This window comes from Arachis hypogaea, chromosome 15 (genome assembly GCF_003086295.3).
Source record: "Arachis hypogaea cultivar Tifrunner chromosome 15, arahy.Tifrunner.gnm2.J5K5, whole genome shotgun sequence".
Taxonomy (NCBI): domain Eukaryota; kingdom Viridiplantae; phylum Streptophyta; class Magnoliopsida; order Fabales; family Fabaceae; genus Arachis; species Arachis hypogaea.
This window is the reverse complement of record NC_092050.1, coordinates 158,243,995-158,258,404: the sequence shown is the minus strand read 5'-3', so window position 1 is coordinate 158,258,404 and position 14,410 is coordinate 158,243,995. Positions and strand designations below refer to the sequence as shown.

The following is a 14,410-nucleotide window of genomic DNA, read 5'->3' as shown; positions in this document are numbered from 1 at the left end:
ACTAGTAGTTGATTTTTAGTGGGTACATACATTTTTGAATCACATAATCTTAAAGAATTGGAAACTGTCATGCTATGCAATTTGAACTGATCCGAAACCACAATCCTTTAAAAAATTTTGGGGGAAAAAACTATCCTTGCATAAGTACAACAATCTAAATAATTGAGTACAAGCTTAGGAACTATATATACAAGCCTATTTATCCTCAGTTCCCAGAGCTCTCACATGAGCTTCCAAGAATGGAAACTGTGTCATGCACCACAAGCCTTATCATGTTGCTTCCTGATGAAGTTAAAACATCCATGCACTCCTGAAGATCTGCATCACATGATATCAAAACCCATTCATTATCATCGTCCAGATACTTTATATCAAATGCTCCAATTTCTAGTTTCAATCTCTTTGAAATTTCTTCCTGCAGTTCAACAATGCCACAGTTCAAAGACACCCTAAACCTTATGATATCTTCTTTATATGTTGCCTTAATTGTCACACTCTTCATCTCTTTCTTAGTTGCAAAAGGTATCATAGTGTTGTTGCTATTAAGGGTAATATCCATCATGCATTGCTTGGGAGCCAAGTCATGACATGGTGGATTAACCCCACAAGCTTCTAAAGCTTGATCCTCCAAAGGGCACAAATTTCTCAAGTCTTTAGAACTACCAACACCCTCAAGTAGCATTCTGCCAAATGGTTCTTGAGGTTCTGTTCTCTCGACGTTAAGCGCAGTATATGCATTTGCATAATTCAGTGCATTAGTTGGCTGCATTGTTGACTCTGCGGAAACTCTTAACGGAACAGATTTCTCTTTGTTGAATGGTCTAAATATATTTGCAGGTGAAATTTCATTTGGGGGACTACCATGACATGAATCGTGAGAATGGGGATTTGCGCTATCTTCACTTGAACCACTAAGATTTCTAAACTTCTCTGGATCTTTAGTGCCAACTTCTTGAGTAGACCAACCTTCTTCGTGGATCACCTTCTCAGGACTCTGTTCTCCTTCAAGGAATTGATCTTGCATCCTCACCTGTCGGTTTGTCTCTGACACTCTCGAAGTATCCAAATCATTTTCATTGATCTGAGTCTTGGATGGCTGGATGCTCAACGAGGCATTCCGGTTGAACATTTTTGAAGTACAAGGCTCGGTAAAGGAACCGGCAGCAATGGGAAGTGGGTCTTTATTTACAGAATTCAAAGCAAATGCTCCTTCTGCACCTTGGACTGATTCAATGACACACTTGAGCTTCGACAAGGAACGGTTAACCTTGTTGATCTTTCTTGACGGCCAACGAGATATTCCATGCTGCCTACAGATACGCTTCATAGTCGTCGGGCAAACTGTACAAACAAGACCAAGAATAACACATTCGAGCTCAGAGAAAACAAGACAAGAAACATTGCTTGTAACTAAATCAAAGTATGAACATACCACCAAGGCTCTTTGCAGCATCCTTCAGACTTCCACTGAAGTAACGTTGCAAAACTTCAAGACTAATCATTTTCTCGGCTTTTCCACGTTTTCTTTCAGAGGGTTTCTTCTTGATTTTAGCCTCTAAGGAAGTCATCAGATTCGTGCTTCCACCTGCATTATCACCAAGATTCCCTCCATCATTTATATCATCCAACCATGCCGGCATTTGCTGTTCTAGCGGACCTTGTGGCACTCCATCATCCTTATTTAGCGAGGCATTGAGCGTAGGTTGTGGTGATTTAGCAGATTGAGCAACTGGAACAGATTCAAGGCTCAAATGAATTCTTTCATTTATTGGTTCTACAACTTCAATTGTACAACCCTCCTCGAGTTCCACACCGGCAGCAACCTTAAGACTCTGGAAATTCTGCTTCATTGTTGCCAATATAGATCCCAACAAATCCTTTTGTTCATAAAAGTTTGTGATGCTAGGTGGCAGAAAAAACTCCAACACATAATCATCACTTCCGGTATGAGAACTTTGTAAACAGATTGCGAAGCAGCTGGTTAACCCAAACATGAGAGCATAATGAACTAGAGGATAATCAGTTTTGCAGAATTGAGTTATGTTTCCACAGAAGCTCATGTTATGGGATAAAAATGCCCTGCCAGCAACACCTTGACCTTGTTGTAAGTGATGCTCAGCGCAAGCATCATGGAAACCCCATGTATGAGCATCAATGACATAGAATGCTACATCGGAGGCAGACATGCAAACTCGCCCCATGCAGTGGCCATCAAAACTAGAACAGCTTTTCTTAAGACCACCGCCGTTTGCCAAAACACTCCGATGCCTACAGGGAACCCATGTTTGTGCAAGAGGTAAATTATGAGTTTCACATACCACTGTCAATATCTCCAAAATCTCTGCTAACGCATTCTGGCGACCTTCGTTGCAAATCTAGTGTAAAAGAATTACCAAACTATGAGAAGATAGAGGAAATATTCCTTCATAAAATCCTAAACACTGAAAATACTAAGAATCAAGACAGAAACCAAATAGTCCATAATATGCAATCACCTGAGCAAATGGATGTTCCAGAATTTCTGAACTCCTCAAATTCACTGCCTGCAAGGAAACTGACAGCAGGTAACTCAGGAATCTTAAAATTGTGTGTAATAATACATTGCCAAATCAATCTTGAAGGATATATGAATTACATCCTCTGTCCAATAATAATGATCACATTAACAAATCTGATACAGCACAAAGATAGTGTATCAGACACATTAAATTTGGATGTACCAATTTTGTCAATGTAATTATTGGACAGAAGGAATACATAGTAGCCATCACATGATATTCGCCAAAGATGGGCAAGGTGATGCACATCTTAAAATAAATAGCAGAGTTGAAAAGAAACACCAACCTCAAGGGCTTTGCAGACTTTATCAACCTCAGGAGCATAATTAACCTTCTCTGAAGTCATTATCAGCTCCAATACACCAACACATGACTGCCCTGGTGATTCAAACACGGGCAAAGCCAACGTTCCGCGGACATTGTAATGTTGTGCATGGTTTCTCCGAGAGTATTCTCTACTTGTATAATACTGAACATTGGGAGTCCATTCTGGCAATTTCTGCTGAAAAACTCGACCGGGAAGTCCCAAGATTTCATCATTCTCCCCATCAACAGGAAACATATACATCAGGGAAACTGTTCTGTACTGATGTAGTCCATTACTATGTGGATCAAGAACAAATGGTTGACCTGAAGTTGTGAGTGCATAACGGTTGCCATTCCTCACAGGTGCCCAAACCTGAGCCAGAAAATTCTGTTCAGTCAACTGTTTGAAGTGGCGAAGTGCTTGTGTCATTCTTTCCTTAATTAGACAATAACCATCTGGAATTTTTATAGGTGGAAGAGGCACAAAGGGGGGTGACACTATTTTTTTGTTGTCATCATTTTCAACCGGATTTTCAGTTTCAATTGCTGTATTTGTATTATCACCTGAAAGCAGTAGCTTCAGTTAGAAGAACTGCAGGTGACAGCAAAAACACAAAAAAGACTACAAAATGGTAATAACATGTTTGAGTGAATCCCACATCTTATAATATCAAGAGCTTACTTCAAGAACAAGAAATTCACTTTTTACATACACATGCTATAGTCAAAATTCCAATAAATCAAGAATTCTAGGGAGAGGAAAAAAAGCTTTGCTGTAAGTATGACATAGCTTGAAAGTTAAGGAATTGAAAGATGTAAAGACAACAATCATGGGAAGCCATGAAGTTTAGCTATTGAAAGTATCAAATTGAAAGGAGAGAAATGAAAAGGTATTTCAGCATTAAACCCAGATAGCAGATATATGTAGCAAAGCTTACTTAAGTATTTTTTTTTTCTTTTTTATTAAACAAAAATAATACTACCTCAATATACATATATTCTAAGATATGAAGTATACAACTAAAATTCCAAATAACAGAAAATTATAGTGAAATATATAATTCAAGACCCTCTTAAATTTCCCAATCAATTAAAGCAAGTTTAGTGAGAGGTGTTCAAGTTACAGTCAACTATGAATCAAGCAAGTACAAAAATTTGAACCATTGAATAAAATTCACAAAACCAAAAAATAACATGAAACAAGAGATGAATCTATGGCCTCAGAGAAAGCTGAACCTGCAACAACCCTGACATGCCTGTGATCATCTTCAACATCAGAGAAAGCCCAGAGAGGAGAAAAAGGTTGTTCAGAGGAGGTTGTTATGATGAAAGGAGACATGGGGTTGGAAGCAGAAGGGGTGTGATCCATGGGCCATGATGAACTTTCAAGGTATATATCAAAATCCATGGGAAAACCATGTTCTTCTTGTGGCTTTGACTTGGAAGGAAGTTCAGATTTTTCTTCACAGGAGTCTGGCATTCTCAAAGAAGAGAAAAGGGATTGTTTTGAAGGAGAATTTGGAGTTGCAGAGTGATAAAGATTAGAACTTTGTGATTATGGTGAAGAGAGAGAGAGAGAGAGAAGGGGTGGGAACAGCAAAATACAGAGAAATATGGCTATATGAAAACTTCAGAAGAAGACAGAGAAATTGGAATATGTATCAGAATTTTTTTTTTTTCACCATTGCTATGCCATTTGTTTGCATTCATGGTAGAAAAAAAAATATTTTTTTATAATTACTTAAAAATAATTATCTAAATAAAACAGATGTGATTCAAGTATTGTAAAAAATTTTACATTGTTAATGCCTTAATCTCATGATTAAATGATAATTTGTACTATTTTTTCTTTTATCTTTTTTCTTAAATTCAATGAATATTTCATATAATAATATTAATTAGGTGTGTGAATGGTATTATCTAATTCTATGCTATTTTAATAATAAAGTAATATAACTAACTCATTCATTAACATTAAAGTATATAGAGAGAGCTGAATTTTAATATCCTAATAGTCATTTACAAAATTATTCAACTATAAAATATTATTTAATAATAAATAAAAAATTAATTATTTTTACTAATTTCTTTATAATAATAGTGCATTAAAATTAAATTGGATATATTCTTAGTTTAAGATTTTAGTACTGGAGTCAAGTACAAGTAGAACTGTCAAAATTAATTTTTGGAATTTAATCGAACTGAATATTAATAAAAATTTCTAGAATTTTCTTGAAATTTTAGAGAGAAAAAAAAATATTAGTAATAACAACAAGAGTCAAAGAGAATTCCATTGTTGCCACAAATTGCTGCCAAAGAGTTTGGTCCTCAGTACTTGTCTTTTATGTGCCAATAAACAAAGGGACTTGTCTTTTTCTCTTTATTATTTTCATTATTTACAAATTACAATGACCAAAGTGCCAATTTTTTTCATTATTATATAATTGTTTTCTTTTTCATGCTATAATAATTAGACGATCATGGTTCTAAAAGCCACTGCTATGAGTTATATGTGAGATGTGACAAGGAGAAACTTATGCAAGATATTACTGAATAGACACTGAAATAAAGAAAATGACATTATTGTATCATGTTGCTGTATAACTTAGAAGAAGTTATTTGTATGTCTTGTGTATAAAGTAAGAATTTATTTTGATATATGTTATTAGCATAAATAATGAGTTACAGTGATTTTTGAGATTGGTGTCATACATTAAATTGTTTGTGAGATTGTAATTACACTAATTGCATTTTGGACACGTGGTACAACCGTCTAGGTTAGTATGTTAGTATGTCACGTGTCATTGATCAATACATTATCATACCATTATACGTGGTCAAACTATAAAGTAACACGTGTCACTAACGGTCTACGTCATCAAACCATATTATTACGCCGTTAATAGAAAAGGAAAAAGCTCTACATCCATGTAAAAATCACATAGATGGTATCCAAGTAACTTTCACTCTACGCCCTAACCATTTGTTTTACACGCGCCTCTTATAACCTATATAACGAATCCTTATTTTGCGTTATCAACGTTTCTCAACGTAAACTTTTTCATACAATGTAAACTTCTTTTGCGTTCTTCTTCTTCTTCTTCTTCAACCTAATTAAATTCGATGTTCTCCTCTTTCGCGTTTTTCTTCTCTACATTATGAATCTGGATTGATTCAATGCAATTATCTTCGTCGTTTATCTTCTTCTTCGTTTTTTTCTTCGATATGCACTTTTGAATTGAAACAATGAATGAATCAACTTCAAATCAGTTGAATGAGTGCGATTTTGATGATTCTTCTCAAACGCATCAATTTGATGATGTTTGGATTATTGAATTCTGAATCGAATTTAATGGAATGAAATTTTTAATTTTATTTGAAGTGAATTGAATGGACTGATGTGATCTACATCTGAATTAAATTCAATTGAATTGATAATATGTAACTGTGAGTAATTGTTAGTGTCAGTAATTGTGAGTAACTCTGAGTAAATGTGAGTAACTTTTCGGTTCGGTAAGTACTAAAGAGGTGGTTCATCACTTTCATGTTTTCAGTTCGGTCCGCAGAAAGGAATCTAACAAAAATTAGACCAATATGTTATGTTTTCTTCCCTAAGCACTATATAATTGTTTCACCGTAATTAAGATTTCGGTTCACCATAACTAAGATTTCGGTTCACCATGAGTACTGTGTTCGGTTCATTCTGCACTATTCAAAACTCTTCTTCCTCACCTTCTACTGCTTCTTTACCATAGAGAGAAGGAGGAAAATACAAAAAAATACAGCAGCAACAACAACAAAAGAATGACGATAGGATTTCAGGGTTTAGGATTTTAGGGTTTAGGGTTTATGGGTTCAGGGTTCAGTGTACAGGGGTTCAGTGTGTTTCAAACTTTCGGTTCGCCCCCTGTATTAATTTCGGTTCACCGTGTTCATGATTGAGGGTTTAGGGTTTAGGGGTCTAGGGTTTAGGGTTCAGGGTTCAGGGTTCAGGGTTTTAGGGATTTAGGGTTTACAGTAGGGTTCAAGGTTTAGGGTTTAGGGTTTAGCATTTAGGGTTCAGAGTTCAGTGTTCAGGGTTTAGGATTTAGCGTTCAGGGTTCAGAGTTAAGAGTTCAGGGTTCGGGTTCAGGGTTTAGGGTTTAGGGTTTAGGTTTTAGGTTTTAGGGTGTAGGATTTAGGGTTTAGGTTTTAGGGATTTAGGGTTTATGGGTTCAGGGTTCAATGTTTAGGGTTCTGGTTTTAGTGTTTAGGGGTTCATAATTTTTTGGTAAACAGGAGAGCGATTTGGATTACTCTTCTGAAACGAATCAAACTGACAAAGTTTGGATTATTCAATTTTGAATTGAATTGAAAGGAATGCGATTGCTAATTTGAATTGAATTAAATTGACGGAGGTGTACTGAATTGAATTGAATTGAATTGATAATATGTAAATTGTAGGCAGAGTTATTTGAATTTAATTTTATATAATGGATTATGTTTCGTTCACTCAGTACTATACAATTGTATTGTTTTCGGTTCACCATGAGTACTATGTTCGGTTCACCATGAGTACTGTGTTCGGTTCACCATGAGTACTGTGTTTGGTTCATTCTGCAGAAAGCTGTTTGAATTTGATTTTATATAATAGATTATGTTTCGTTTACTCATGATCAGTACTATACAATTGTATTATTTTCAGTTTACCATGAGTACTATGTTCGGTTCACCATGAGTACTGTGTTCGGTTCATTCTACACTATTCAAAACTCTTCTTCCTCACCTTCTACTGTTTCTTCACCAGAGAGAGAAGGAGAAAAAGACAAAAAAATACAACAGCAACAACAACAAAAGAATGACGATAAAGAGAAAACACGTGAAGAAGAAGGAACGCGAAAAAGGAGGAGAAAGAGGAGAAGGAGGAACGCAAAGAAGAAGGCGAAGAAGAAGAAGATGCTCCGTGCGTAAACAAGCGTGAGAAGAAGAAGAAGAAGAAGAAGAAGAAGAAGAAGAAGAAGAAGAAGAAGAAGAAGAAGAAGAAGAAGAAGAAGAAGAAGAAGAAGAAGAAGAAGAAGAAGAGAAGCGTGGGGGAGAAGAAGCGTTGGACGATTTCGTGTGTATTGGGCGCGTGTATTTCACGTTTCATTTAATAGTATTGGATTTTTTTTGTGTTGGGTCAATTTAGTTATATGATTACATAGAAGTGTAACATCCCCGAGTAGACAATAGGTCAGAGATTAACATAATGTCCTTTTATTAATCTCAGTAACATAATTGATGCAATTAAAATCTCAATAATAATTTTAATAAAAGAACCATTTTAGAGCTTAACTCTATAAATAATGTCTTTTATTCAAATATCTAATCATAATATATATACTATCATTACTTTAATAAAGATTCTTTGTTGCTCTTATTATATTGAAGATAATATTTCAAAATTCTCAAATATAAATAGCATGCATTTTAGATTAGATGTTATTGGTGTAAAGTAAAACACTTTACGACTAAGAATATGTTAAAAAGTAGTCTAGACCATAAAAACAAGGGGAATTATATGGTAAAGATATAAGTTCATAGATCTTTCCTTTTATGGAATGAGAAAGAGATTGAAAAAGTTAGGACCCACATTTTGAACAATAAAATAATCAAAAATAACTATAAAAAGAATTTATATTCTCTTTCTATACAATTTTAATCTGTATAGTAGAGTGTCCTAAAAACAAATGCATGTGCATTTCCTTTAATTTGGCTAGGAGATAGATGTATATGGTAGATCTTTATTAGAATATAATCTGCTACAATATTATTTATAAATCATAAATCATTTTCAATAGAAGAATATGTGTATAATGACACAAATTGAACCCTAAGCCTTTGGAAAAAGATTCTTGAATCTTGCCACTAATTAGTAGATTATTATTCCCTTGTTACTGGCAACCATATTTTCTCATCATTTCTTTTCCAACTATGTTTTTTTTAATTTATTTAATTTTTGACTTGTGAGACTCAAGCTAGGAAATTCGACACATACATTCATTCTCTTATATTTTTCTTTTAGTCTATGTCATGTGAGAAGAAATTTTTTTTCATATAATTTAAGGTAAACCGAATGCTATGATGCCTAAGACATGGTGTCTAACTTACTAAAAAAAAGATAAAAAAAATAATATTTAATAAATTTTAAATATTTTATTTTTATTTTATACATTTTATTTTTTTATTTATAAAAGTAAATTAAGTAATTTAGGCACCATAAAATCTACCATAATTCAATTAGGAAGCCGATTCTTTCGGTTAATATAAGTCAAATTAAAAAAAAAACATTTAAATTTTAATTAAAAAAATTAAATTCTAAACTTTAAATTATAAACTCTGAATTTTAAATTCTCAAAATAAAGTGGGAGTTAAAAAAATCTATGATAAAAAGTTGACTAATATTAATTAATTAAAAGTTAATTCTCTATACTTATTCTTTTCTAAAATCTAAAGTGTATAGCATATTATAATATTAAATAATTATATATTAAGCATTCAGACTCATTTATAAATTCTCATATTAATTTTATCCCTAAGCAAAAAACAAGAATGATTATTGGTAAGGAATGAAACTTTTTCTTCTAAGGAATCTCACTGTTATAAAGGAGTGGTTATGCACTATGCACCTTGTAAAATTTTAAGCTTGAATTGGAGTATAAATAAAGTATAAACCATTGCATATATGGACCTTAGGGTAAAGCACAAAAATAGGTACTCCACTACTGCTTTAGTGGATAACTATTCCTCAATTGCCATATATGAATAGTTTGTGGATTTTGAACTTTCAAGGCTTAGATTATATTCTGGAATATATCTATGATCAATCATCAATTTGGCTGGCCCTCATAAAATTTCAACTTTTCTCACTTTTATTATTGGCCCTCTTGGTAAAAGAGGTACCATTCTTAATAATCCATTAATTATTTGGTTTACCTTTTTTCTTTAGTTTACCCTTAAGTGGAATCCATTTAGTTATCTCTCTTCATTTAATTTCCACTGCTTAATTATTACACTTTAATAATGTTCCATACAATTATTAATTAGTGCTTAGTGATAATTTCTTGATTGTTGTAATTAATAATTTTGGAGTTAGATTCTCTACAAACAGACAAATACAACCAAAGTTGACAACAATGAAAAAATATACATAAGATTTTTTAAGGTTTAATTAGTTATTGGTCCTATAATTTTGCAAAATTTTTAATTAGATCCTTATACTTTTTTTTTTTAATCGGGTCTCTGCACCAAATTTTTTTTCAATTCGGTTCCTCTTAACAGTAATTGGTTTAATTATATAGGAATCCAATTAAGAAAAAAAATTGGTGCAGGGACCTAAATAAAAGGAAAAAAAAAGTATAGGACCTAATTAAAAATAAAATTTGGTACAAAGACTCAATTATAAAGAAAAAAAGTATAGGGACCTAATTGAAAATTTTGTAAAACTATAGGACCAACAGAATAATTAAACTATTTTTTAATACAATGAAAATTAAATTAAAATAAGAATAAGTCTAAGAAAGTATGCGATATATATAGGTCAATGAGATACATACTGAATCAAACAATAATTAATGAATCCAAATATAGTCTTCTTTAAAATATAGTTTGTTTTCAATAGAGGAACAGAAGTAAGAAGAAGAGAGAGATGTAGGTTTAATTTATTATTAAGATATACAAATGTTAATTAAGTGTTAGTTGGATAATCATTCACAAAAAAGGAACATTTGTTATGTGTTAATGGGTCTCATTAGTACTGACGCTAATCATCTATATGATACAAATATGTCGCAATTAAGCAATTTAATTAATTAATTATTCTTAATTCTTAAATAAGCAATTGCGTGCTGTTCTCAGCAAAAGCACTTAGCTAGACAACGATGCGTTTGAGAGTTTCTAAATAAAAAAATAATGATAAAGCAATTTCTAAATAAAAAGTCAAGTTCAAATAGATATATACTAATAGTGAATTGGCCGAATGATAATACATTTATTATCTTTCAGTAGTTTTAAATTCGAATTTATTTTGAGAATAAAAGAAAAAATATAAACTATAAAAAAATACTTAAAAGATTTAATTATTGACAAAAATTATTTTAATAAATATAAATAATAAAAAATTCTAAAATATAGTATTAATTTGACAAAAAAATCAGGGGTGGAGCTATATTGTAAGAAAAGGAAGTAACGGTGTTTTATAATTTTAATTTTTTACATATAAATTATATGTAAATTTCAGTTTAATTTTTTTTTTAATTTTATTTTAATTTTATTTTATTGTATAAATATTTTTGATTTTCTCAAATATTTTATCTAACTTCGCCCCTATCCAAATATAAATAAGGTGAGTTTTATGGTAGTTTTGTTATGATGCCTAAATTATTTTTTAAAATAAAAAATAAAATATTTAAAATAAAAATAAATTATATAAAATTTATTAAATATTATTTATTTATTCTTTTTAGTAAGTTAGGTACAATGTAATAGGCACCATAATATTCACTTATAAAGAAATAAGTGCACTGCAAATATGATTAGATACAGAGTATCATGAATATTCTAAAAAATTCGTATCCCAGTAAACGAGACAGCATAGATTTTGACATTAATTAATTTAACTTAATTAGTAGTTTCATGCATGGGGCCAACCCCATATATTTTTTCTTTCCACAAAGAGAACATAAAAGAGGCAGTGATATCATTGTGTAAGCTGAGAAGGACAAGCAATATTCAAATGCAAATGGCACCCCTGTATTGATAATAATGTACATTATTATGATTAAAAAATAGTTAATTGTCATTCAAAAAATCACGTAATGGAACCAAAAGGAACTAATTAGGGTTAATTCGTGTCAACTCTAGTTTACCGTACACTTGTGGCGCTAATATGTGTTGAACTTTCGAGAAGATTGATCTTATTATTTAACGGTTAAGAATGTTTTAATTTTTCTTCTTCTTAAAAAAATACAGAAATGAAATTCTCCAACATAATAAGAAAAGGAAATAAAATTATATTATATATATTAATATAATTATGCTTGAGGAGGGTTTGATTCATAAACTTTTAACACTTTACATATTGTTCAATCCATAAATTAATAATATAACTAACTATGTTTAGGTACGTATTAAAATATGCATAGATTAAATATTTTTTTATTCCTATCGTCTTAAGTCAAAATTAAAATCGTCTGAAATATTTTTTTTATTAATATCATCTTTAACGTTAAAAATCGTTTTAAAATCATTCTTTTTTAGTTTTTGAACTAAACTACCCTGGTAAAAAAAATTAAAAAACCTCTTTTATTTTTCACCCTCATCCCATCCTTTTTTATCCTAACTCACCCACACGAAGAAAACAACAAACAGAGAGAGAATAGGAACACGAGGAAGAGAAGGATAGAAAAGAAACGGTGGAGTCGTCGCCGCTGTTGAGCTAGTCGAGAAGAAGAGTGGTAGAGTAGAGAGAGGAGATCGAATCAGAGAGAAATTTCGAAGAGAAAGAATTCGTAGATAAGGAGAGCTCGCTGGCGTAGATGCAGCGCTAGCCTTCGTTCAATCTCTTTGCAGTGCTGCGCCTCCAATCTTCCTTCTCGTCGTGCCGTACCGTGTCTCCTAATTCTGCCTCCTCGCAGCGCCAACTTGCGTTCTTCCTCCTTGCAGCATCGAACTTCCGTTCTGCCTCTTGTAGTGTCGCGCCTTTATTCTGCCTTCTCGTCGTACTGTGTCTATTTTTTATCTCCATTCTGCTATTCTCCTTTTTCGTTGAATTTTTGGTTGATTTGAAAAAACAGGGTTCAGGTGCAAAGAAAAGGGTTGGAAGTAGTGGGAGGGGTGGTAGTGATTTAGGATAATAAATTGGTAATAGAAAGAAAGGTGTGATGGTTATAGTGGTAATGGTGATGGCGATAAAAAAGAGAGGGGAAGGAGGAGAGCGCATGTGCGTAACGATAGTGTTGATGATGTAAAGGTTAGTGGTAAGGGTGGGGAGGTTTTTTTTTATTTAATGGTAAAATTATCCGAAAAATATTGTTTATGGATAAAAAGATGATTTTATAATATTTTGTAATGTTGAGGATGATTTTAATAAAAAAAAAGATTAAAAACGATTTTGATTTTGATCTAAAATTTTAAAGATAAAAAAAATACTTAACTCTTAAGATATTAATGTACAAAAATTATCCAAATGAAGAATATTTTATATCAATATTACTAGAAAACTGTGTTCACAAACACTCACAAAGCAAAAAAAAATAGAAGAAAAGAAAATAATTGAAAAAGAAAAGCAGGAAAAAGAAATGTATAAAATTAAAAGAGGTGTTGGTTGATAGTGTTTACATATTTTATTCTACTGTGTTTACAATCAATGCATCATTTATGTACCAATTGGCATTATATTTGATTTTAAATATGTGAGATTGATGTTTGATATTTTCGGACTATATATTCTAGCAAACCACCAACCTATAATCATCATACTATAAATAGTAGAACAAGAATAGAAAAATATGTTGAGAAAAAAAAATGATGATAAAACACACTACAAGAAATATATAACAGCTCCTCGCAAATTTGCCGTGAAAACCGCCACTAAATTAACATATAGTGACTATTTTTAAAGTTGTTTTTAAAAAGATGACACTATTTAGTAGGATAAAGCCAGTCAAATTTGTTCATGAACCAACTTGAATTCGACTTAATAAATTGAACTGAGTTGATGAGTCGAATTTAAGTTTAAAATTAATAAATTAAATAAGTCAAGTTTAAATTTGGATAAACTCAGTTCATTAGCTCATTATGAACTGTTTCGATTATATATATATGGGCAATTTACCATAATAAATAAAGTGGCTTCCAATATTACCAATATATACAATTTGCAAAACGGATACCAAAATGCATTTTTTCCATAAATTATGTAAATCGCGATAGGGCACCCGCGGTTAACAAATACACGTAAACCGCTACAGGGGAGTCACGGTTTATGTTCTAGGCCAAAATTAACATAATCTGCGATAGGGGTGTCGCGGTTTATGTGTAAATGAGTAGTGTGCATAAACCGCGACAGGGGTCCAGCGGTTTATGAGTTAGTATAAATACGCTTTAGGGTATTGCGGAAGAAAGGAATTCAAATATTGATTTCTCAAAAAGTGCAGTAAATAAAACAGAGAGATCTCAGGGTGGGATTGAAACAGAATTCCTCCAATTCTCCAACACCCAAGATTCAAACAAAGTGTAAATGAAATTGAAAATAAGAAAACTAAGAGGAAGAGAATTCAATTCTCCTTCCCCAAGACTCAGAATCTCAAAATAACTCCCAACCAAAAGCTCTCCAAAACTACTCAGCAAAAACTAAAAGGAAAGCTCCCCGAAAAACTTAAATTCTAAGCTATTTATACACTCTCTTCAAATGATCTTCAAGCCTTAAATTGGGCCCTTGCTCTTGACGGAATTGGGTTGACAAAAGTCTCTGTTGATTGCTCTTGTAGTTGGAAAGAAACCCACTTGTGAACCGGGCCATGAACCAT

The 14,410-nt window shown here is 32.2% G+C and overlaps 1 protein-coding gene across 1 annotated transcript; it reads right to left on the bottom strand.

Moving 5' to 3' along the window:
• Positions 1-87: 87 nt before the first annotated feature.
• LOC112751809 (protein NLP6) lies at positions 88-4,641 on the bottom strand. The gene is made up of 5 exons (XM_025801074.3): positions 4,101-4,641; positions 2,845-3,428; positions 2,496-2,543; positions 1,433-2,375; positions 88-1,341 (listed from the first exon to the last, which is right to left on the bottom strand). The coding sequence occupies exons 1-5, from the start codon at positions 4,342-4,344 to the stop codon at positions 206-208; spliced, it is 2,955 nt and encodes a 984-aa protein (XP_025656859.1). The 5' UTR covers positions 4,345-4,641; the 3' UTR covers positions 88-205.
• Between the last annotated feature and the right edge of the window lie 9,769 nt (positions 4,642-14,410).